Source organism: Vitis vinifera, chromosome 19, assembly GCF_030704535.1.
Source record: "Vitis vinifera cultivar Pinot Noir 40024 chromosome 19, ASM3070453v1".
NCBI classification, from domain to species: Eukaryota; Viridiplantae; Streptophyta; class Magnoliopsida; order Vitales; family Vitaceae; genus Vitis; species Vitis vinifera.
Genome location: NC_081823.1, coordinates 3005356 through 3031346, shown reverse-complemented (window position 1 = coordinate 3031346; position 25991 = coordinate 3005356). Strand labels below are relative to the sequence as shown.

Genomic DNA, 25991 nt, shown 5'->3' with positions numbered 1-25991 from the left:
ATATTCATTTTTATGTTGAATTTAAATGTTTAATAATTTGTTAAAAATAAAATAATGTAATTATGATATATGATGATGATGATTTTTTTTTGTTAATAAATATGTTTCCAAATTTTATATCATTTTTATTTTTTTTCAATTCTATTTTTATCTCATATTTATTTTATTTAAACCAAAAATTGTTGAGAAGGGAGGAAGAAAGAAGGCCACCGGTTCTTCCCTTAACTGGTTAAGTGGAATTTTTATTTCAAATTTAAAATGGATGACCAAATGTAATATTGAACATCCAATGGCTTAGAAAAACTTTTCTGTTGGTACCGAAGAGGTACCCTAGAATTTTCCTTATCTTTAACAAACCACTAGTGTCACATCATTTTAAAGCAATCATATTGAGATTAAAAGCATTTGAGAGTAGGGATGGCAATGGGGTTTTTTTTTTGGTACCCGTCCCGCCCCTAATGGGACAAGTTTAATTTTAATAAACAAATTTGAGACGGGTTTGGGAATTTTTTTAAAAATCCAGAGCGGGTTTGTGTATTGCCCTATCCCGCCCCGATTATATATAAAATTAATTTAATTTAATTTTTATTTTACTATTTAATATATAGATAATAATAAAATATTTTTAATAAAATAAGTTATAAAAAATATAATAATTTAATTATTTATAAAATATATTTATTTTAATATAATTAAAATTTTTAAAAGTAATTTTTAAAATAAAAAAATTAAAATAAAAAAAATTAAACAGGACGGGTATGAGAATTTATCATACCCACCCGCTCCACCATGTTTAATTTTTTAAATAAAACGAGGATGAAAATTGTTTTGAATAAATGGGACGGGATTGGGATGGAGGCGATCCGTCCCGAACCCGTCTCGTTGCCATCCCTGCTTGAGAGCACTTTCTTCTCTACAAAGGGAATGTTTGAGAAAGTTTTAAAAAATGATTTATTAAAAAGCACTTGGAATAAATAACACATTATAAAAAATACTATTAAAATACTTATTTAATTTATATCACAAGTTGAACTATTAAAAACATTTTTTATTTTTAAAAATAAAAATTTTAAAACATTTGATAAAAAATATTATTTTAATGACTTAAATTAATTTAAAATTACCAATAACTTGATTTTTTTCTCACATTTACCCCCCTAAAACTAGTCTCTCTTGTATGGGCCCCGGAACCGAATTTGTTGCCTCCACCTCCGCTTAAAATCCTTTCTAAATAATAAGACCGTTGGTTAATATTTGTTAATATTTACCTTCATTTATAAATAAGCTTCATTTCTTTCTATCCCGATCCTGGTTTCAATTTTTTTATACCTTTATCTAACAATTTGAATTTGACTCAGATGGGGTTTGATCTGCCAGGGAAGACATTTTTCATAAGATGAGAAGATGGGACAAGTTACGAAGGGATATTCAAATGACTGATACATATAAGTAGAGAATAACTGAAGGAAACTGGAAATACAGCAACAAGCAATAACTATACAAAGAGAACATAAGACAGTTTACTGTAAGGAAGCAACGGTACCGAAAGTGTAACATCAGGATCTAAATATCAAAGAAGTAAATACTACAAACCGCTTAATTCCCGCAAAGCTGCATCTTTTAACTTACCACCTCTATAAGAATTTCTCGATGCTGGTGGTCAATGTGGATTTGGGAACAGCACCAATAATTGCTTCTTTCTTCTCGCCGCTCTTGAAGATGATGACAGTTGGTATGCTTCTGATCCCGTACCGTGTTGCAATAGAAGGGCTCTCATCAGTGTTCACTTTGTAGCATTTGAGCTTCCCAGTGTATTGCTTTGCCAGTTCATTGATTACCGGGTGGATCATGCGGCAGGGACCGCACCATGGAGCCCAGAATTCAACCAGAACGGGGGTGTCAGCATCAAGAACAAGTGACTGCCAGGTTGCATCAATCACAGCAGGTACTGTGTAAGGGAACCAAAAAGAGGCGTGATTTCATTTTTGTAAAGAGATATATTCAGGTGTGCATATGGTAGTGAAGATGATGGTATGCCAGTCTGATTGAACTAATGGATGATAGGGGGTGAATGTATTTAGCCATCTTGTTTCTAAGAAAGCAGCCGACCACAAAAAAGACTTATCCAAATTTTCTTTGACCGATGAAAAAAGGAGGACAAAAAACAAAAGGAAAAATCAAGCATGAATAGCATGTGCAAGCCATGGATTCCTAGAGATGTGGCAATCATATTCACGATAAGACTCAGATTCAAAACTCATTAGTCAAATGTTCTAATGAAACACAGAAAGAACAAAGGCAAGCAGCACAAGCATGGTCTTAAATGCAAATTTGTTTGCATGATGATCATTCAATTATAATGGTTATTCATTGTAGAAGGCAAGAACTGGATATTATTATTTGCTATTTGCATTATAGAGGCTTTTAATTGCTTAGGACTATCAATTGGACCAAGCTGGTCCAATGCCTGCTTATTAAGCTTGAAGTTTGGATGGAGCTCAGCTATGATAAGTTAGGAGCAGTGCAGCCATCCTGAGCTTGGCCCAGCCTGAAGTCACATAAGATATTTTTGTAATAGTGCTGAATTGGAGCTTTAAAATGGGTTTTTTTATGTGATTGGATTTGAACCTTTTCTATTTTTCCAAATTGTTTCAAAAAGCTTATGTATATCTTCACCCTTTCCTCCCTCTCCTCCTCCCACTTCTAACATGCAACACAAAGACAGCCATCCCATGGTGATCACAGGAACAAATTAATAAAGACAATGATACAGATAATAATGGCAAAAACGCCTAGGTGTACTGTTTTGATTTCCAGTACAGAAACAGGAACGCAATAAAACCCAATTCAACCCCATTTCAACCTTCTTATGTGTTTTCTACCTAACCAAAGGAATCCCCTGTGAAACCATATCCTAATTGTTTCTTATTGCATGGAACTCATTATATTTTCAGAAAACACAGATGGGACTACTCTCTTCTTGCTTAGTTCCATTTGATCATTTCAATCCAGGCTGCCATGGTATTTAAAAAGGGACTAATAGGGCCATCAAAAGGAGGGACCCAGATTCTCCATATGGGCCTCAAAACACTGGGCTGGTTCTGCAGCCCAACTAAGGCTCCCTGCCAAGCCCAAGAGAATTTAAAAATCCTGCTCACCAGCTACCTCCTGTGGGTTTGCAACTGCTCACTCTGCATCCTCATTGATCAATTCCACACCCATGCCCGCACTCCCCTCCACTTGTGCTGTCACTTCTCTACCTTCTTCAACCTCCAACTCTCTGTATCCAAGCCCTCGAAACTATCTGTTCCACAAAATTTGGGATTTCCCACCATAATTGAATTGCATAGCACGACAAACCCACTACCATGTGCAACATACTTGGCTCCTTTCTACTGCCAGTTTTAACAGGGACCCTAGCCCACTGCAAACTCTGGCAGAACACCAGGTCCTCATCAACTGCCATGAAGCCCCTGCAAGCATCCCCGCGTCTGAAACAGCTTCCTATCCCATAAGTGCATTGGTAAGCCAACAACTATCACTGAAGCTTCTCTAGCAAGAGCACCTTCACTAAATCAGCCCACTTCTAAAGACCATCTATACAAGAATAGGGGTTTACCATTAAGAAAACCTCCACTCACTTTGAGAAGCCTCCTCTAAATCTGAAGTCAACTGAAAATTAAACAAAATGAGTGTGCCTCCAAGTCAAACCAACTGGAAAACTTTCCCATCAAACCACAATACCAAGTCGAAGGGCATCCATTTTTCTTTTTCACATCCTGTTCCCCCACCTCAATCCACACTGCATTGCCAACCTTCACCTGAGAAGCACTAACAACTTCGGAAAAAGACTTCCCCATATTTGGGAACCATTGAACCACCCAGCACAGCTGGAGAGTTGTCCTCTGGAGGTAGAGCAGTGATGCAGGGATTAGAAGCAACCCTAATGCTTCTTAGCTTCCTAGCATGAGTATTCCCAACCCTGGATACCCCCCCACCTTCTAGAAACACCAAGGTCAATCTCTTCTCCTCCACTGAGAATACAGAGCACGACAAGAAATGACCTGTGGCATTGTTGCAGTGCTCCAGCTTTTTTCACCCCCTTCCCCCTTCTTTCAAAACCTTCCTGAAGAGCTTTCATACCACCTTAAGACAGCATTCTTCCACACCTTCAGGCAGAGCCACCAGACTCCTTTATCCAAATCTAATCCAATAGAGAAACCTCAGCCCCTCTCCAAAACCTTGCCTACTCCCCTTCCTTTCACCACCTCAACTGAAATTTCAAAAGAGTTTGACTCCACTCAAAACTAGCCTTTACCTCCTTGCATGGCTCTAGTTTAGGCACAATTGATTAGAGCTTTCCATTCATTTTCTTTCTGAAACATTTGGAAATCAGCTAGATCTCAATGCTGGTTAAAGAATGGAACCCATTATATCTTATCTTATCAGATCTACAGATTTCTCGATAAACCTTGGTTAATCTTTAGCTTTTGCTTGCAGCAGTGATTCTTGCCCTACTTGAAGGTTGAAACTTTAGCAACATTAATAGTTAAAAATATTTTTCTATATTTATTTACGAATGCAAACTGAATAATCCTTCTATACCCACATCAATACAATTTGTAGTTCACTGGGGCATCCAAAAGCCTGTTAGTCAAAAGAAATGAACTTCACTTACCTCAAACTTTGGGTTTTTGTCTCTTGGGAACACTAATTGGCACTCTGCCCAATAGCATCAAAACTACTAAAGCGACAGCTCAAGCTCAGTCTCAGGTCATAAAACTAAATTAGCAGTGTCTCAGGTCACAGGCTCAGACTGGGATTAGGATGAACTGACCTTGAGCCAGAGTCTGATACCTCTGGCTGAGCTCAGTGCTGACCTGCTCAATTGACAGCTCTAATAATTGCTGCCCCTTTTTTTTCTTTTCATTTTTGAAGGTTCTCAATGATTTAATATTTGTTTGAATGATATCATAATAATATATTTCAGCTACCTATCAAAAAATAATAATATATTTCAGCTTACTTACTTTGTGTTCACAAGAATCTCAATGTTAATTTGCAATCTTGCATAGAGGTTCCAGGCTACTTGCTTCTAACAAAACTCATAAAAACTTTACTTCTTACACACACACACACACACAATGATACATCAACATTCCTACCAAATTAACAAAAAAAGAATTGCACTTTATGCATCATATATGATCTACGAAGCTTAAACTTTGTTTCAAGTTAGCCAAAGGACCAGGGTTCCTGTCTAGCAAAAATTAGACGAGGAAGGTGTGGGAGTGGGAAACAGCCACTTAGAGATCTCAAACTTTTGATATCAAATATTCATGTCTAGGGTTTCAACTGATAAGTAGAATAGGAGGTTTGCTGACTCAGATATTAGTTGGTTTCTCCTGGAATACATGTCCTTTTTTCTTTTTAGTTAATAATATTTTCTTGTTTCCTATAGCAACAAATATATTTTTTTTATGCCTATTTTTGGTTCCAAGGGTTTTAGGAAAAGGGGAAAGAGCAATTTTTTGTAGTCTGGGGATTTTAGCCTTGATTGAACCATCTGGCAGGAAAGGAATCGTAAAATTTTAGAATAATCTCAACCAAAGTGTGGTTTGGAAGAACATAACATCCATGGTTTCTTTTCAGATTTCTGTGTCAAGAGAGGTAAAAAAATGTGCTGGTTTGACACATCTTTTGGGTTTGCAAGGTGCATAGCTGATTAAAGATCCTCATCTCTCATTTCTAATAGGAACAATGCCCCATACACCACTTAAATTTTATTTTGATGGTTGCGTTTGGGGCACATATATAGATGACTTGTGGAGAACTATGTTGCCTTTCTCAAAGCTAAAAGATAAACAAAAGGCCATTGAGGTCAAGGCTGTCACTCTATTGAAGGTCTAGGAGAACCTAGTGCTTGGGACATGTCAAGTTGATAGTGGACGGGGAAGTTGATGGTGGAAGGGGACTCTTCTACAATCATAAAGTCATCTATTAATACATCGAGCTCTAGAAAGATTATTGATCCATGCAAGAGTTACAACATATTTCTTAGAAAATAGATATCAGTTTTAAGTAGGTGTCCATCATAATGATGAGGCTGTTTGGTCAAAAGAAGGCAATGATGTTTGAGGAATTTTATAGGGCATTTCCAGCCTCCTTCCAATTTATTCAGGGACTAAATCTTTTGTTTTGTTGCCTTTCTTTATCTTTTATTTTTCATAGTGTCACAAATTGAAGAACTTCTTGCCCACACTTGCACTTTTTCTCTTTCACTCAATAGAATTTCATTTTCTAACGAGTGAGAGAGAAGAGATCTGTTCACTTACTTAAAGAGGCTATTGACCACCAGGAACATCAGTTCATTCTTTGGCTTGCATCCACAATGCTGCTAATAAAGTGAATCCATTGGCTGAAAAAAGCTTTCTGCATGGGACCATGAACAATTTTGATGTAGGGAATATTGGAGTTTGTCATTAGGATGATGGATGAAATTTCAGGAAATTTCACCAAACTTTCAGCTGAAGTGCAAGTGTATAAGGGTTTCATACTCCCATCCAAGTCATGTCAAAGGGCACCTGCTAGATAAAGTTGGAGGATTTAGGTATCATATTCCTCTTTTGTATATTTTTGGTTCCTTATAAATTTTCATTTCCCCAATTGCACCACCACACCTAACCGCAAAAGAAGGAGATGAGGAGGTAAGAACATTGGAAAAAGATACAGGAGCATAGCCAAGTGACGCTTTAATGACACCTTGCTGCATTCCAGCATAAGGAAGAAAATGAAGAGATTTCTTAGATAATATGAATGATACATAAGATGACAACTTGTTACATAAAAAGCTAACCACCTCATGGAAACATCATGGTTTTGAGTGGTCAACATGGTATTAACCTCTTCCATAATCAATATTTACCCATCCTTACTGCACCATACCTTAAACCTCGGCTACAAATTCTACTAAAGTCTCTATTAATGAATCTGATTAAGGCCATCTCTGTGGAATGTGGTCTTTGAAGTGGATAACACGCTAACACAACATGAGTACCTCGGAGTGAACAAACAACCCCGTGTCCTTATGAACACAGAGACTTGTGTCCTTGCGAACACAGAGACTCGTGTTCGCGAGAACATGACACTTCCTGATCCAAAAGGATCTTTTCTATTGAAATAACACCCACTTGGAATGTGATGCATGTCCTGGTGGTATAAACCATAAAAGAGCATAAAGCTCCAACAAGAGGGTTAGTTAGTGACAAAAACACTTGGCGTCGTTTTTTGGGATTCGAAGAGCAAAAAAGCCTGAAAAACTAGGATGACTAAAGAAAAGGGAAAAGAGGAGGAACCTTCGATGGAGAAGTGTTTGTCTCTGATGGAACAACACTTGAAGGATCAACAGGAAGAACACTACAAGCAAATTAAGAAACTACTCTTTGCGACTGCATCACTCCAACAGGACGACTCACACTCCATGGTATGCACCCATACCACCACCAGTTCCTGACCCACAACCATCTTTTCAATTGGTTGACCCCGTTGTTGAGTTTTTGCCTCCACCCCCAATCACGGAGGTCAAAGATAGTTCAAATTCGAGCATCGATCCCATATACGTTAATGCTACACGAACTTCGTCTAAAACTCGCGCGTCCAGCCTGCATCAGTTGGATAACCCGAATCATCTAACTAGCAACACCAATACCACTTTTTGTATTTTGGATGATATGGCTACCACTCTATTTGTGCATGCTATCTTGCACCAAAATGCGCCATGACACTTTTCCATGCCCAAATTCAATATGTACGACAACTCTGGGGATCCCTTCGATCATCTCATGCATTTTTAGTAGGTAATGACTCTTGAAAGCAATAATAATGTTCTTTAATGTAAAGTGTTCCTGTCTAGCCTATAGGACCCAGCCTTGTCTTGGTTTCATCGATTGCCTGCCAACTCGATTGGTTCGTTCAAAGGACAATCGGAAACCTTCACCACTCACTATTTATGCTCAATAAGAAGAAAACAAAGTGTAGCAAGTTTATTTCATGTCAAGATGGATAGAGGGGAGTTTATTTGCAATTTTATGGAACGTTTTGGAGGAGCCATTCTCAAGTTAGACGGGGTGAGCATGGACACAATCATGTAAGCCATTAAGGAAGTTATATTCCTGCACACACCTTTCTTTAACTCTATATCTCTGGATCTACCCTTCACTATAGACAAACTGTTTCAAAATTATTTCAGAGGGCTAACAAATACTCGATGCTCGAAGATGACCTTTGTGTTGCATCACAACAAACTATGTCTCTGGGCACACGACGATGGTATGTGGGGCGCCACAACCGAAGAGAGAACATAAGAGGAATTTCTTGATTAAGACCTCATTAGCGTGCAAAGTATGATCGAGGTGTATTAGGAGAGGTTGACTGTATACACCATTGACCATTTCGTATTCACGATTGCTCGCATTGATCCAATCAATGGAAGGATTTGCTTGGCCACAACCAATGCGGAGTGACCTAGAGCAGCGTGATCGAATCAGTTCTATAAGTATTACTACGAGCATGGTCATGTGATTGATGAGTGTCGACATTTTAAAAAGCTAGTGGAAAATTTAGTCCATGTAGGGAAGTTCAACCAGTATGTGAAAACAACAAATCCAAGACAAGATCATGAATCACCTTTTGGCATGCAATCCACTCAACCTAAAAATCAACCCGTTATCAATGTCATACATGGAGGCACAACCAGCAGTTGACGGAAATCTAAATCACAAGCAAGACGGGATGTTCAAGAAGTTATCCCCCATTTGATGATAGCTAGCGTTCAATATACCTTCACCGCCAACAATGCTAAACCGATAGATGGCCCAATAGTCTTTTTTTTTATAGGCAAAAGCAGAAACTATATTAAAGAAGGCCAAAAGGCTGCACCGCATACAAAAGGTATACAAAGCAGCCCCCAAGGCCAAAAAAACAAAACCAAGAACACCTCACCAGCCCTTAAGGGACCGCTACCCACTCCAAGAAGCCTAGAAGTGAAGAGGACTCCTCTCCCCTATACAACTTAGCCCAACTCCACAGATTACATACAAAAGAGTTATTGAGAGACTAAATAGCCAAAAAAACCCCTCTAAAAGCTAACCTATTTCTTTGCTTCCACACCGTCCAAAAAATACATAACGGAATGGACTTCCATATTTTCTTCCTTTTTTTACCCACAAAAGAACCCTGCCAACAAAACAACGCCTCTTTGACCCTCTCTGGAAGCACCCACTGGACCCCGAATAAGGCAAAGGCGATTTCCCAAAGGGTCCTAACCACTGTACAGTGTAAAAGAATGTGATTTACATTTTCCTCTTCACAACCACACAAAAAGCAACAATTTGGAAGCTGCCACCCATGCACTTGCAGCCTATCCAATGTGAGGATTTTTTCCCAAGTAGCCTCCCACGCAAAGAAAGCCACTTTGGAAGGGACCATATCCACCCAAATATTTTTTCCCGGAAAAACAAGAGGATTAGGGGCTGCCAACAGATTGTAAGCCCCCCGAATCCGAAAATTATCAGTATCCCCCCCTTTCCAAAGCACTGAGTCCTCCTCAGGGGTTACTCTGATGTCCCTTAGCAAAAAAAGCAGATCCTCTATCAGCCCCAGCTCCCAATCGTTAGAATCTCTAACCAAACTGAGATTCCACCCTCCTTGGCCAAGCCTCGGGTCCCACACCTCATCCACCGATGCATTTCTGCATGCTGCCAAGGCGAAAATCTGGGGAAACGCTTGGGACAGCGCTTCATTTCCGCACCAGTGATCAGTCCAGAACATAATCTTATTCCCCCTCCCCACCTTGAACTTCATGTTGTTCCAGCACCAGCCCATTTCCTTTAAAATCTCCTTCCACACTCCCACTCCAATAGGCCCCCGGGCTTCCTTAGATTTCCAGCCCCCGTCCTCCAACCCATGCTTCACCCCAATTACCTTCTTCCACAAGACCTCCTTCTCTACAGCAAATCTCCAAATCCACTTGCCCAATAAGGCCTTGTTCAAAGGCCCCATCCTCCTTATGCCAAGACCCCCCTTTTCCTTTTGAGTACACACCACCTTCCAATTGACTAAATGGATTTTCCTACCCGTGTTTCCCCCTCCCCAAAGAAAGTCTCTTTGAAGTTTCTCCAGCCTTTTAACCACAAACTTAGGCACTCTAAAGATGGACATTTGATAAATAGGAATGCTAGCTAGGGTACTTTTAATCAGGGTGATTCTCCCGCCCTTCGACAAGTATTGTCTTTTCCAACGGGCAAGTCTTCTCCTCATTCTGTCCTCCACCCCATCCCACATGGGCAAGGCCTTGTGCCGGGCCCCAAGAGGCAGCCCCAAGTATTTAACCGGAAAGCTTCCAATTCTGCAGCCTAACTCCACCGCCATTTCCTCAACATTATCAATCTCCCCTACTGGTATCAGCTCACTCTTGGCCAGATTGATCCTTAGCCCAGAAGCCGCTTCAAACCACGCCAAAATCCATCCAAGATGAGTTACTTGATCCTTGCTGGCCTCGTAGAAGATAATAGTGTCGTCTGCAAAGAGCAGATGAGACACCATTATCTCCGCATCCCCTCTGCCTCTAAGCCTACAACCGGAAATGAAGTTCCCCTGCACTGCCCGCCTTATGAGTGCACTCAGCACCTCCATGCCCAAAATAAAAAGATAAGGAGAAATTGGGTCTCCTTGGCGCAGGCCCTTGGAACTGGAGAAGAAGCCTGCTGGAGCCCCATTAATAAGGACAGAAAATTTTGCCCTTGAGAAACACCACCACATCCAATCCATCCAACGCGACCCAAAGCCCATCTTCTTCAAGACCTTCATAAGAAAACTCCAACTGATGCTGTCGTAGGCTTTCTCAATATCCAACTTGCACACCAGCCCCTTTTCTTTCCTCTTTTGCCAGTAGTCAACCACCTCATTAGCTATAAGAGAGGCGTCAAGAATTTGTCTCCCCCTTACAAACGCATTCTAATCATCCGAGACCACCTTGTCTAACACCATTTTCAGCCTATTGGCCAACACTTTGGCCATAAGCTTGTACAGTCCCCCTAACAGACTGATAGGCCTAAACTCCCCTAGGTCCTCAGCCCCACCTTTTTTTGGGATGATGACCAAGAAAGTGGCGTTCAGACTTTTAGCGAATGACTTCTGATCATATAATTCCTTGAATAGCTCTACTATCTCCTCCTTAGCGAAATCCCAACAAGCCTGCCAAAAGGCCACAGTGAACCCGTCCGGGCCTGGGGCCTTATCGCCGTTCATATCCATCAGAGCAGCGAAAATTTCTTCTTCAGTAAAGGGAACCTCCAAAGCTTCAGCTTCACTATGGTCGAGACTTTTAAGATGCAGCCCCTCTAAGTCGGCTCTCCACCCTGGTTCCTCCCTTAGCTGATGCTGAAAAGCCTTAACAATCCCCTCCCTCACCTCCTACTCCTCCACCAATTCCTCGCCATTTATTATAATTCTATCCAAAAAGTTATTTCTCTAATGGGCACTAGCCATCTTGTGAAAGAACCCTGTATTCTTATCCCCTTCTTTAAGCCATAGCTCCCTAGACATTTGTCTCCAGTGGGCTTCTTCCAAAAGAACCCACTTCTTGAAGTTCTCCTTAGCTTCGTTTTTCATATTCGTTTCCCTTTCTGAGAGGTCCCTACCACTTTCCACCCTGTCCCAAAACTCAATTTGCTGAAGGGCTAAGCTTTTATTCACTTCCACTCTACCAAAAACATCCTTGTTCCAGACTTTAATTTTCTCCTTCATCACCTTCATTTTAGCAACCATTCTAAAGCTGGCCCTTCCTACTCTTTCCCCTCCTTGCCACCATTCCCGAAGGAGCTCCTTAAACCCATCCACCTTGAGCCACATATTTTCAAACCTGAATGGAGAGGGTCCCCAGCTCATCCCGCCCCCCTTCAACAAAATAGGGAAATGGTCAGAGGTAGGCCTAGGGAGCCTACACTGAACAGCCCCCCTGAAGATATCTAACCAACCCTGGGATACCAGGAAACGATCCAATCTCGCCCAAGTCTGGTTATTCCTTCCCCCACTCCAAGAGTACACACCCCCCTGCAAGGGGAGATCAATAAGGGCAAGGTCATCCACCACCTGAGCAAACCTACGCATTGCTCCATTAAGGCTACCCTGTCTGCTCCTATCCCTTTGAGATAAAGTAACATTGAAGTCCCCTCCTATGCACCAAGGCTCATCCCAAATTCCCCTTATCGCTCCTAACTCTTCCCACAACATCTCCCTCTCTTTCCTATTACACGGCCCATAAACACCAGTAAAAATCCAAACCACTTCGTTTTCAACATTCTTCAATCTACACGATATAGAATAATTGCCCACCTCCATCTCCAGCAGCTCCAGAGATCTCTTATCCCAGCAAACCAAAATACCACCCGCTGAGCCTTGGGCTCCCATAGCCCCCCAATCGAGGAACCTCCCAGAACCCAGACTCCTCACCACCCCCTCCGTCATAGTCTGAATCTTCGTCTCTTGAATGCAGACTAAGTCCGCCCTTTGGCTCCTAATCATGGCCTTGATCACTTTCCTTTTAGAGCTATCATTAGCTCCCCGCACATTCCAACTTACCAGCTTTATCTTCATAAAACAGCTGGAAACTGACCCCCCCTTCCTTGCACAATGCCTTTCTGCTTCCTTCCCCCGTCATAGTTGATGGAACACTCAAGCCTCTTCAATTCCCTCTCAAATTTCGAATTTTCCAAGAGAGACTTGCGGTGCACTTTTTCCCTTCTTTTTTTGATTTTAACCATAAAATCCAGAATGTCCTTCTCTAACCCCGCTGTAGGAAATCCCAAGAACTGACTGAACCTTGCCAGCTCGCTCTCTTCCCAACTGGCCTCCCTCCAGTCCCTAATTTCTGGATCCATCTCTCCCACAATGCAGAGATCCTATCCACTAGCACCCATCACACCATTGTTATCTTCCACCATCTCCCAGCGATCCATAGACTTCATTGCTGCAGGCGTTCTTTCGATCATTCTCCGGTCCAAAACTTCCCTCTGGGATGCATCCAACACCACCCCAGAACGGCCGTAATACTCCCCCAGAGGAGTCCGACCAGAAAAACAAGAAGGGGGAGAGGGAGAAACACACACCAACGGACCATAGACATTAGGAGCGATCCCATACCTCAAGGCTTCCTCCATTAGCGCGTTGTCTGTCATCGAGTTCTCCACCAGCCTTTGCTCCTCAGCCGAAGGCCTCCACAACCCACTTGTCACCCTTAGAAACGACCAGGGCTGGTCCAGGCCCCCCTCAGAGCTTGGTCCTGCCCCATTAAAGGAACGGGCCCCCCGCTCATGGGCCTCATCCACATTACAGATCAGAGGCGAGTCCGGGCCTCGAATCCTCAGACCAACCCCTCCTAACAGCTTCTTCGAGGCCCGCCCAACGTCGGGAGACAGCCCAAAGTGGGTCAGCCTAGATTCGCAAGGGAGGGCCGTGGATGGGGAGGAACCAAAGGCGTCATGCGGCCCAAGGGCCCACTGCGTCGCCAGCCCGCACGTTTCATGGGGCCCACCCGACGCCAGACCCGAGTCCGAACCCACAGTCAGACCCGACCCCGAGGACTGCCCCCTCGTCCCATCATCAGACTGCAGCCGGACCTCGAGGCTTGGGCCCGCTACCAACCCCCTCACTCGCCCCCCCGCGCGTGCATAGCCTTCACCCCCGTCCTCGCCATCTGAAACCAGAATGCCTTTGCCCTTCTCCTCCCTTACCATTCTCACAGTCGGCCTAATTTCCCACCACAGAGACAGTCTTTGATCCTACTGAACTAAGAAATGCCATCATGCCCCACGAAGATGCTCTAGTCTTGGTCTTGACAATGGGAGGGCACCTTGTGAATTGTATTCTTGTTGACCCGAGAAGTTTTGTCAATCTCTTGCATCTCTCTGCTTTCTTGTTGATGGGGTACAAAACCGATGTTCTTCATTCCCTTAGGCGAATTTTGAGAGGCTTCAATGGGTCAAAAACTGTGTCCTTAGGGGAGATTGTGTTGCCCACTAATCACCTTGTGTAGGCAGGAGTTATAGCCATAGGAAGCAGACTGAATCCGAGGAATGTGTTGAATGGTGAAAGGTGTTGTTTCAGCCATACAAGATTTAAAAGTCATTCATAGTGCCTCTTATGATCAAGTAAACACAAAATAAATTTAACCCAATCAAATTTGTTAGTAGGGAACCATTCAACTCGTCTTCCTCATTCAGTTGAACCTATTAAACGAACATAATAGTGTTTCATCAACATGAAGCACTACAAAAAATAAAATTGTCAAATGGAAAGGAAAGGAATCTAACCGTGCATACTCGACTTATGAAGGGAGTGATCCAAAGGAAAGGATCGAGTAAAGGACCCTGGATTACATCCCTAGTCTTTAGACAAAATGACATGTCCTTAGGGGGCTCCTTTGATGGTAGTCGGAAGCTTGACTACTAACTAGAGGGATTGCATGTCGGCGGAAAAGAAGAATTTTTCATGAGGATTTGATTTTAATGCATAAATAAAGAAAACTTCCTCTAAGCCAAGATCAAGGTTGTATTGGAAGTTCAGGACGGAAACACCCATAAGTATGCCTATAATATTGGAATGAACATGGACAAGATGGATTTGGGTGTAATATAGAAATTGGTGTACCAATGATGGCAAGGGAAGACAAAGACCCACATCAAAATGTTGTCGAGGCCAAAATATGATGTTGGATTTTTCCCAAAGGTGAGAATTATCTTGCACGTCATCAATATTCCTGGGAAAACGAACCCCCACATCCTCGGGGATAAGGTAGGTTTGACGAAAGTCAATCTCCTGCATCTCAAGAAGGGTCACGTCATGATTCAAAAACTCCCTACTCAGGCTACATGAACTCGTTCCCATACCTGAGGATTCATCGTGATCCCCAATAGGCTCCATTGCATTCCCCTCCGACCAGGCAGAACCAGACGAACAGTCCGTGTTAGTCTGAGACATTTAGAATAAAGAGGAAGCTTTGGAAAAAATTGAAGGAGATGTGAAACCCTAAGTAGATGAAAATTCAAAGCTTCATGGAAGATGAGTTTGTCTACATTAAAGAAACATCACTTTCCAAGAACAGAACTCCAGAAAACTGCCAACAGGAACAATTACAAAATATAAAGAGGAGTTGCCTAGGGTAGACAGTAAGGAACAGATTTCCAGACCAACAAACACATGAAGAAATTCAAAAACGACACAAACACAAGGGCAGAAACGCTCCATCACAACACAACACAAAAAAAAAAAAAAAAAAAACACCAGAAATGCAAAATCGCAGAGGAAATAATGAAAAGAACAGAACAAACGGTTTAGAAACTTACCAGAAACCAAACTGAAGAGAAAGAAAATCCCACTTGTTGGTGAATGCAAGTGTGAAAAAAAGAAACCCTAGAAGCTTTGGTCAGAAGGAACTTGTCGTCCTGCAAATAGGCACTCTGACACTGAAGGGACGCCTGCCACCAATGGTTACTTAAAGCAACGAGTGGCGTGTGACATGTGGCCCAATGAAGTGCCACTATGAATTTAGTTTTTCCTGGCTGAAGCTACGCAAAAGCATCAGCCGGAACAGGGGGACAAGTGATGTGGATAAATGTGTTCGTGTACGAACTTCTGTGTACACGCTAACACAACATGAGTACCTCGGAGTGAACAAACAAACCCGTGATAGTGAGAACACGACAGTTCCTGATCCAAAAGGATCTTTTCTGTTGAAATAACACCCACCTGGAATGTGATGCATGTCCTGGTGGTACAAACTATAAAAGAGCAGAAAGTTCCAGGAACAGGGTCAGTTAGTGACAAAAACAGTCTTGTTTCAAATGCTGAGGTCTAGTTTGATGTAAAAAGGGCATAGGGCAAGGCACAATAGGTTTTTAGGCTTGAAGAAATTTTGGGAATCTGAGGGCACATGTCCTTTTTATCACATTGAAGAGATATCTGAATCAGACAGAAGCTTTCTCTAAACAACAAGATGGTGATTTCTGAACAAAGAGTGTAATGGTTGAAGAAGAAACATGAGGCCAAGTCTGTCAACTATTCTTATTTTCATTTCCTCTACACTCCAAAGAGGTTTTGGTGGGCACTAAATTAGGATAAAAACATGGATGCCTCCACGACAGGTAAGGCCCTGTCCATGATGTGTTCTTGGAAAGTTGTAGCATTTGAGATGGCTACAAGCCTGTCACTCAAGAAGACTTTTCCTACGCATGTTTTGCAAATTAGTGAACTTCTCCGCTATAGACAATGATTCTTCCCTTCTTCGAAAATTTTCCATATACATTGACCATGTTGTGCTTATTTGCTTAAGTTGCTTTTACTTTATCTGTAGCTATTTGTCAGTCGTACAGGTCCAGTTGTCCACAAACACTCCTCAACTCGATTTTGAAAGTCAATTCAAACTCAACTCATCCTCACCAACAAAAGGCATCAACCTAACCTCAAAAAGATAGTACCATGTATATATATATATATTTTTTCATTTTCGGTTCTGAGAATCTTAAATTACACCTCATCATTTAGTACTGCAAATAAAGGTTTCAACTTTTTGTGAGTCTCAGAAGTAATTGCTTGTCTTTTCTACCATAATCAAATCTGAATAAGTTACTACTGTATCACAAACTAACAATCTCAATAAAAAATCAAAAGAACTTAACGAGAACAAATAATGAATGAAAACAAATAAAATCCTCTGTTTGGTTGCTGAGGTTACTTGGGAATAAAAGATTGAAATTTTCAACTCTCTAAATTTCCCCAAAATTACCGAAAAAACTCCACTACCGCCAATTTCAATCATTTCTACTCAATCCATAACAAATTTCCCCTACCTCAAAACCAAGAAAGATTACAAAACAGGATTTTCTACTCTCCTTCATTTCCTCTCCTTTCTCAGCAACCAAACAGAGGTAAAACAATCGCAAAAAGAAACACCGATTCTAACCTTCAACAGCAGTCTCCTGAGCCTCGCACACGACTCCTCCAACACGGCGACCTACTCTCGAACTCCGACCCGCCGCAGCCACAGAACGAGAGGCGAGACTCGGCTGGATCTTCAAACCTGAGAACTCCGGCAACCTCGCCAATCCCCGACGGCCGGAGAGAAAGCAGACTGGCGAGGAGGCAATCGGAGCGAAAGCAGAGGAAGGAAGAGCAGAGGAACGAGGAACGGCGAGGGAATCGAGAACAGTAGCCATTGGAGAGAGTGAGGATTTGGAGGAACCGCGGAGAACCGTAGGAAATGGAAGTGCGGGAGATGTAAGAGTTTTGGAGAGAAAGAGATAGATCTTTGGCTCATTGGCTGTAGCCTGTATGCTTGGATTTTAGTAAAAACAAGTGGATGAGGGATAAAGCCGGGTCCTCTACAGTGAATAATTCCTACCTATTGGAAAATTATTCATTCCCAAGATCGGTTCTTGGAATTACCTTTTTGGACATATATTTTCAGATATATCATAATTAAGTAATAAATATAATAAAATTTTGACTTATTTATATAGCTATATTTATATTTATATCAATACTTTATGTAAGTTCAAATCAAATGGGATGTAAAAGGAAAAAACAAAAATTATGGGTAATTGTTTTTTAAAATAATTTTATATTCTTTGAAACAAAACATTAGAAAAATACATTTGGTTAGTAGGAAACAGAAAAATGTTTTCTACTTTTAAAAATAGAAAAGTATATTTAGAAAATATATTTTAGTTGTTTTTAATTGTTTTCTAAAAATAGTTTTAAAAAATAATTATGTAAATATGAAAAATAATTAAAAATAAGATATTGCATATATAAGTTATTTTTGAAATATATTAAAAATATAGAAAATATGTTAAAAATATTTTCGATCTTCAAAAATATATTTATTCTACCAAACGTTATAAAATAGTTTTCAAAAATTATTCTCAAAATATTATTTTTTGGAATTATTTTATCCTTTCATGTGTTTGTTTTAGCTATGAAGTCTCTTATATATCTTTGTTTTAAATGTGAATTCATGTTTGTTGAAGAAGGAAAGAAGAGAGTTTTGCTAACCGCTTTTAGGGGTGGGGAAAGAAAAGAAAATACTTTTAACAATAAGAAAATATTTTGAGAAAAATAGGTTTTAATTTATTAATTTGAAAAAAATATCAAAAAAGAACCTTAATCTTTATTGATCAATTTTATTTATTAACCTTTTTAAATACCATATATATCACAAATTAAAATGTTGAGAGTGGTTAAATATGATACCAAACTTGAGGCCTAAACCTTTGTTAAGCCTGTTTCTAGGGATCTTTTAATATTTATAGCACTTTTTTAAAAAAAAATTTATAAATGATAATAGTTATAAAAATAATTTGGGGTTCATAGCTTGTGGAAAAACATATTCAATTTTATGATAATTGAGGCAATTTCAATATTATTGCATCGTGTTGAAGTAAACAACTTTCAAATTTAGTATTTAAAATGAAGTTGTCCTTTACTTTCCATTTGATTGTTTACAAAATATTTTTATTCAATTTTATGATAATTGAGACAATTTCGGAAAACAAGTTTTTTTCGACTAGGAAAAGAAAGAAGGAAATATAGTCCTATTTGGCAACTTTATTCGAAAATAACTTTTTCTTCTTAAACATAAAAAAATAAAAAATGAAAACATATTTTGCAACCTAAAAATAGAAAATAAGTTTCTATTTTTAGAAATAAGAAATATAGGGTTGTTTGGTTGATATTTAAAAAATAATAATGAAAAATAAAATTTTAAAATTGCTATTTGATGTTTTGTAAAACAAATATTTGTTTTGAAACTTGAAATGTTTTAAATTTGTTTTACATGTTTTAAAGATGACTTTTATATGAAAGGGTGCGTATGATGTGGCTACTTGGGTTTTCCCGATGCTAATGTTTTCAAATCAGATCAGTTTTTGAATATAAAAAGTTATCGATTAACAGTTCAATAGTCAGATTGGTGGTTGAATTATGAACAAAACATAAAAAATTTATAATTTATATATTATATAAAATTAAAATAATTATATAAATTATATATATATATATATATATATATATATATATAATTAAAATAATAATATTTCATTTTTTATATTTGATATGGTAAAAAAATATAAATATATTTAATATACTTAATTTTATTGAATATAACATATATAATATTTAAATATAAAGATATATTTAAGATGAAAGAGATATTATAATATTTAATTTTTTTAATATAATAAAAGTCATATATTTTGTTATTTTATAATTTTAACTTATATTATTTTAATAATGATAATATAAATAAATGTATAAGTAAATATTTATGTTTATTTAAATTTTTTAAATAATGAAAGTTTGAAAACATCAATAATTGTATATATATAATACTTTATATAAAAGATTTAGTAAAATCTCTTGAAGCATAGTGGTTTACTGACTTCTTTTATGTGCTATCCCACATCGGAAGAATGCACATTGGGAAGAATGAGAGCTTGATGATAGTGGTTCAAAAACCATTCTTGGACCAAGGTGTTAGTGACAAACAATAACTACCTATTACTTTTATGACTTGGAGGTTTCCTTCCCAAAAATACCTCTTTTTCACATCTTCTGAGTGATCCCACATCTTATAAGCGATCCCACATCGGAAGAATGAGAGGTTGGGGATAGTGGTTCATAAGCCACTCTTGGGCCATAGTGCAATAAATAGCCCATTTCTATTTTGGTTAAGACTTGGTTGGTTCTTTAAGCGATTTCTATTTTGGTTAAGACTTGGTTGGTTCTTTGAGCGACAAACAGTAACTACCTATTCCTTTTATGACCTAGAGATTTCCTTCCTAGCATATCTCCTTTTCACATCTTATAAGTGATCCCATATCGGAAGAATGAGAGGTTGAGGTCTTGAGGATAGTGGTTCATAAGCCATTCTTGGGCTAAAGTGCAATAGCCCATTTCAATTCTGGTTAAGTTAAGATTTGGTCAGTTTCGGTGGCAAGTAACAAATTGGTCTGGAGGACAGTGGTTCATAAGCCATTCTTGGGCCAAAATGTAATAGGCCCATTTCAATTTTGATTAATTCAAATTCAATCCAATCTATCCATATTCTAAAACATGTAATAGACCCATATTCTAAAACATACTCTTGAATTGAGTTTGAACCTAAATTGCAAACTTCCCTAAAGCACTCAAAGTTTTGTTGTATATATATATATATATATATATATATATATATATATATATATCGATAACTATTTAAACACTTAAATGAGTAAATACAATAGAAAAACCTATAATTCAATTGATCATTCTGGTCCGATTTTTAGCTGTATATTTTTTTTAATGGATAAATTTAAAATTAATTAAAAAATAATTTTCTAAATTAAAGTGAATTTAAAGGTATTTTCCTAAATTATTCTTTAATATTGAGTTGAAATAAAAAAAAAAAAAAAGGAAAAGAAAAAGAAAGAGATTATTGATTTTAGAGTAATTAAGGAAATTTAAATTATCAAATACTTATTTTTAAAAAATTAAATTATACTATATTTATATTACTATTTATACCAATATAAATAATGATTGCTTAAAAGAATTTAAGACAAGGCAGACACAAAACAAAAAGCAATGACAACCCAAGCGGATGTGGTTTGCCTTACAAGTTTCCAAAACCCAAACTTCCAAGCAAAAATTTGAGTTCCACGTACTGTAACTTGGCGTGGTTACATTTCTATAACTTGGCGTGTTTCCAACGCCGATTATAATGCTATTCATGCCCACAATATGCCAAAATAATAATAATAATAATAAATAAATAAAAAGAAAAATACCCATCCTTATTTGAATGAATTTGGTGTGTGCATTATTATGGGATTATGACGGAGCTAGTAGATTTCATCTCATAATGTCATTCTCCTTTATGAATACTTTCTTTGGAGACCTAGATGAAACTTGAAATTGATGAGAGGGTTAGGTCAATATGTGACAATTGTTAATTATTTCATTAATAATTATCACGTTAAATAAAGGTGGGAAGTTTATCAGATTATATTACACATCTTATTTCATTAGCTTTATAAAATAAAATTAAGACCATTAATTACTATAGTTAAGTAGTTGAGTGTCCGTTAAAATCGATGTCTAAACCCAATGTTTCGTTCACTCGTGAATCATTTCTTGTTGATTTGGGTAATCTCAGTGTGAATCACTCGTGTATAACTTAAGTATCATATAAATAATGAGTTTTTTGGATGATGAGTTTTGAAGAAAACATTGATATCAAAAAAAAAAAAAAAAGGTGGAAAAAATGATAAGATCAAAATTCACAAATCGAAGAACTTGAGAAGGAGAGTTGGGATCCTTTGTTTGCCTCTTCATCGTTGAAACTTAGTTTTTACATTCTTATACTCTTCAATTTTGGAGAAGAGACATGAAAGTGTCGATTAAGAAGAGAAATGAGTATTATTGGAGTTGGATTTAAGTGTTCAAGTGGGTTGACCCGATGTGACCTAATAAATAAAAATGGAAGAGCAGTTTCTAGGGGTTTTTAAATTACTAAAAAATTATCATTTTAAAAATAAAAAAAAATGTACTCTTTCTCTTAATAAAAACGAGAAATAAATTGATTTTTTAATTTGGAATAAAACTCCTCTCTTAATTTTTTTTTCTACCAAAACAAGAGTCAATTTTTGTATTGTGAAAAAGAGTAATTTTCGTATTTGTAGTTTCATTTATGATTTGAGGTGAAAAATTTGATTAATGAAATAACTAATCAAGATTCTTGCATAAAGTAACCCAAACCAAATCTTATTTTTCCAAGTGTTTTTAGGATATATGATCTATAGACTATTTCTCTTTAAATGGATATTGACATATTTGTATGTATTCGGATAATTCATAAATAATAAATTTTTGGGTTTATACAAAATAAATAAGATATGAATATTAATATAGAAAATAAAAATCAATAGATAGAGGTAAAACATGTTTATTTTCTAATACTTGAAAATAGTTTTTTCTAATTTCAAAATATTTATTAGTTCAAAAACAAATTCCTTTTTATTTTCAATTATTTTCATCTTTTATTTTTGAAAATAAAAAATATTTGGCATAAATCGTTTCAAAGGCATGCTCACTATTTGAATAACGTTAAATATAATAAAAATTTATTTTATTAACTTTTTATCTATTTAATTGTATTTATTTTTGTGATAATATTTATAACATTCATCGATAGATACGACAACTTGAAACCATGGTTTTAAGGGCCTTCTTAGTAATATACACCGTGAGGATTAATATTGTTGATGAAGATCCGGTTTTTGTTTCGGCATAGGATTGGGTATTTTTTATTTTCATTTTTTAAATATATGGTATATCACTTAATATTAAATTGCCGACAGATTCATTTAGCGGAATGGTTTAAATATAGTCATTGTTTACTATATACGTTTGGTCGAGTGAGAAAAAACGAGGAGAAGAAAAAAAAAAAGAATTTAAAAAGAAAGACAGACGAGGGTTCCGGGCCCTATAAGTACAATACCATGTCTCATATTCCATCTACCCAACTAGCAGTCAACACAAGTCCCAGATGGGGAGGTTCTTCTTTTCCTTCTTCTTCCTTCTATCTATTTTATGTCTTCTACCTCTGAAGCCTGTGGTGGCTCTGCCACTACACACCACTTCAAGGTGGATAGTAGACGAAGATGGCGCCCGGGTGAAGCTGGCATGCGTGAATTGGCCGTCTCATCGGGAAGCACCGGTGGCTGAGGGTCTCAGCAACCACCCAGTTGACCTCATCTCCAAGAGGATTGCGTCCTTGGGGTTCAACTGTGTGAGGCTCGCTCTGCCACTTTTCTTGGCCACCGACCAGTCACTGGCCTCCCTCACTGTTAGACAGTCCTTTCAGAGGCTTGGCTTGCTTGAATCCCTTGCTGGATTCCAAGCCAATAACCCTTCCATGCTTGATCTTCCTCTCACAAGCGCTTACCAGGTGGGTAGTTCATTTGATTCTGTCTAGGCATCAGTTGAAGGGGCTCCAAGCCTCAAATCCATTAAGTATCAGGAAAATTGAATGAATCTATTTTGTTTGCCTAAAACTGATCTGCTTTTCTTTTGGTTTTTAATCACTTTCCCACCATGATTTAGAGATTAAATTTTGATTAGGGCATGGTTCCTTGGTTCTTAAGCTATCACATGGTTCCTTGGTTCTTACGCTATCACATGGTTCATGATTATCTTGATTTTAAAAAAGGTGGCTTGTGAATTTGGTCAAACGCCTTCACTGTTACAGCTACAGTATTCAGAAAGGATAAGATTTCGGATAATTTAATGATAAAACACCGGAAATATCAAAAAGGCTCAGACCCTACTCCTGGTTTGTATTAATCTAATAGGTTGTTATGGCAGGCGGTGGTGTCTAACATTGCGGACAACAATATGATGATCATACTAGACAGTCACTTCAGTAAGCCCAGCTTCCATAGCAACGACATCTTTGGCGACCAGTACTTCAACCCAGACTTGTGGGTCAAGGGCCTTACCCGGATGGCCACCGTGTTCAGTGGTGTGCCTAACGTGGTGGGCATGAGCTTGAGGAATGAGCTCCGATGCCCCAAACAGAATGTGAAGGACTGGTACAGGTGAGCCCAATCTTGTAGATATTGTTTTCTTTAGACTCGATGGATGGCTTTAAAACGTGTCATATATAGTGTTAAGAACTTTTGGCCTATGATATTACAATCACCCTATCCAGACACAAAATCCTTATCGTGTCTCTACGGATTGTGGATCAAATTGGCAAAAACCCCTGATACTATATATTTATGGGCTCTTCTTAACCTTATAAATGCATTGTAAAGTTTCTTAACCTTATAAATGCATTGTAAAGTTTCCCAATTGACAATATCTATATTGACAAGGAAGGGAGGGGTTTGTTATAATTTCATACTATTAATTATCGTATTTGTAGGAATTGGTCTTGTTATAAAGCTATTCATGAATGGACCAGGTACATGCAGAAAGGAGCTGAAGCAGTGCACTCAGCCAACCCAGATGTTCTGGTCATAATCTCTGGCTTGAGTGATGGTACAGACCTATCTTTCCTCCTCAATCAACAGCTGGAATTGACATTCACAGGGAAATTAGTGTTGGAGATGCATTGGGATGGATTGCGGGCTGGGAGGGCTGGGGAAACCAGCAACCCCAACAAGGTGTGCGGGAGAGTGGTGGACAGCATAATGAGGAGAGGGGGGGTTCTGCTACAGCAAGGGTGGCCATTAATGTTTGTGAGTGAGCTTGGGGTGGATGACAACAGGAACTTAAATTGCTTCTTTGGCCTGGCAGCTGAACTGGACTTCGATTGGGCATTATGGACAGTGGAAGAGACTAATGGGTTAATGAATTGGAACTCAAGCGTCTTCCAGAGGATTTCAGCCCTCCAATCTCCTTTGCAAGGTATGGTTGCTAAGACAAATAAGGCAAATTTACTTAATTATTCATATCTAATTTTTTTGTGCTTTCATGTGAGATGCAGGGCCAGATGTATCCCGAGTCAGACCACATAAAATAATCCTCCATCCTCCGACTGGTCTTTGCATTCTGTGGGAGTCATGGACTGAACCATTAAAGCTAGGTCCCTGCACTAAGTCAGACGCCTGGGGCTACACCCCCCAAAAGTTGTTGATAGTGAAGGGGTCATACTTCTGCCTTCAAGCAGTTGAGCTAGGGAAGCCTGCAAAACTCAGTATAATATGCACTAAACCTGGGTCAAATTGGGATATCATTTCAGATTCAAAGATGTACCTGTCAACTAAGCTGGGGGATAGCACCACGGTTTGCTTGGATGTAGACTCCAGCAGCACCATTGTCACAGATGCCTGCAAGTGCTTGGGTAGAGATGATACGTGTGATCCTGGGAGCCAGTGGTTCAAGGTTGTTGACAGCACAAATATTTCAAGAAGACCTATTCTTCAGACCAGCTAGATCCACCTTGGACTTGCTAGAAGACCTATTCTTGCAAGCTTTGTTGTGTGTATATGTATATGTATATGTATATGTGTGTAGCAAGGGAAAATCTTAAAAATAACTTTATCAAAGCCTCATCTCCCTCAGCGATGGGCATTTTAAGCTTAAAATATGTAGTTTATTCTGATGGGCTCAGGTACATGCTATCAGTGTTATATGTATCTTCTATAGAAACTTGTAAGAATACATAAGTAGCTTCTGTTTTTAAATAAATTAAAGCTAGTTCTAAGAATATCCCAACTTCAGTGTGCCAATTTACAGTCAAATTACAGCCATTGCATGAAGAGAACCAGAGCCCATTGTGGCCAAGGGCTGTGTGTGTGGATCCGTGAGGGTAGATCCGTGCAATCTATAATTCAATAATGAACACTGGTGATGCAGTTTGCAGGCAATTGAAATGGAACTTGCTAGGGAAGAAGTTTTTATTAAGCCGATTTGAGACTCATACCTTGGAAGGATGCAATATGGTTTTGGGGATCCAATATTGTTAGCTGAATTGAGACCCATTAGGCGGAATTTTAACAATCTAAGAAAGCAATTTACTGTCAATGGAAGGAAATTCCTGTTCAGAGGTAGTAGTACTACAGGCTCCATGAAGTTAGTTTTAGCATATCATATAGGGATTTAAAGCACATACTTTTAAGGGATTTTTTGATAAGAGTACGGTTTTAAAAATTAATTCCTAAATTACCATAATAGGAAAAATAATTATAAATTAGTTTTATCCAAATAGAAAAGAGAAATAAATTGGAAGTGAAAAATCGTATATTCAAAAGATGATTTTAAAAAATATAAATAAATCGTAATAAATGAAATGAAAAACCGTCTTTTGAAGAGACGATTTTCAAAAAATAAAAATAAAATAAAATTAAGAAGTGAGAAATTTTATCTTCAAGAAACAATTTCAAAAATAAAAT

The 25991-nt window shown here is 38.3% G+C and overlaps 2 protein-coding genes across 2 annotated transcripts; one reads left to right on the top strand and one right to left on the bottom strand.

Moving 5' to 3' along the window:
• Positions 1 to 1425: 1425 nt before the first annotated feature.
• LOC100245250 (uncharacterized) lies at positions 1426 to 17472 on the bottom strand. Its single transcript, XM_002282229.5, has 2 exons — positions 17018 to 17472; positions 1426 to 1948 (listed from the first exon to the last, which is right to left on the bottom strand). The coding sequence occupies exons 1-2, from the start codon at positions 17268 to 17270 to the stop codon at positions 1635 to 1637; spliced, it is 567 nt and encodes a 188-aa protein (XP_002282265.2). The 5' UTR covers positions 17271 to 17472; the 3' UTR covers positions 1426 to 1634.
• Positions 17473 to 22461: 4989 nt separating this feature from the next.
• On the top strand, positions 22462 to 25306 carry LOC100264047 (glycosyl hydrolase 5 family protein). The gene is made up of 4 exons (XM_002284845.5): positions 22462 to 23041; positions 23458 to 23690; positions 24059 to 24504; positions 24584 to 25306. Exons 1-4 carry the CDS (start codon positions 22640 to 22642, stop codon positions 25030 to 25032), a joined length of 1530 nt encoding a protein of 509 aa, XP_002284881.1. The 5' UTR covers positions 22462 to 22639; the 3' UTR covers positions 25033 to 25306.
• The last annotated feature ends 685 nt before the right edge of the window (positions 25307 to 25991 follow it).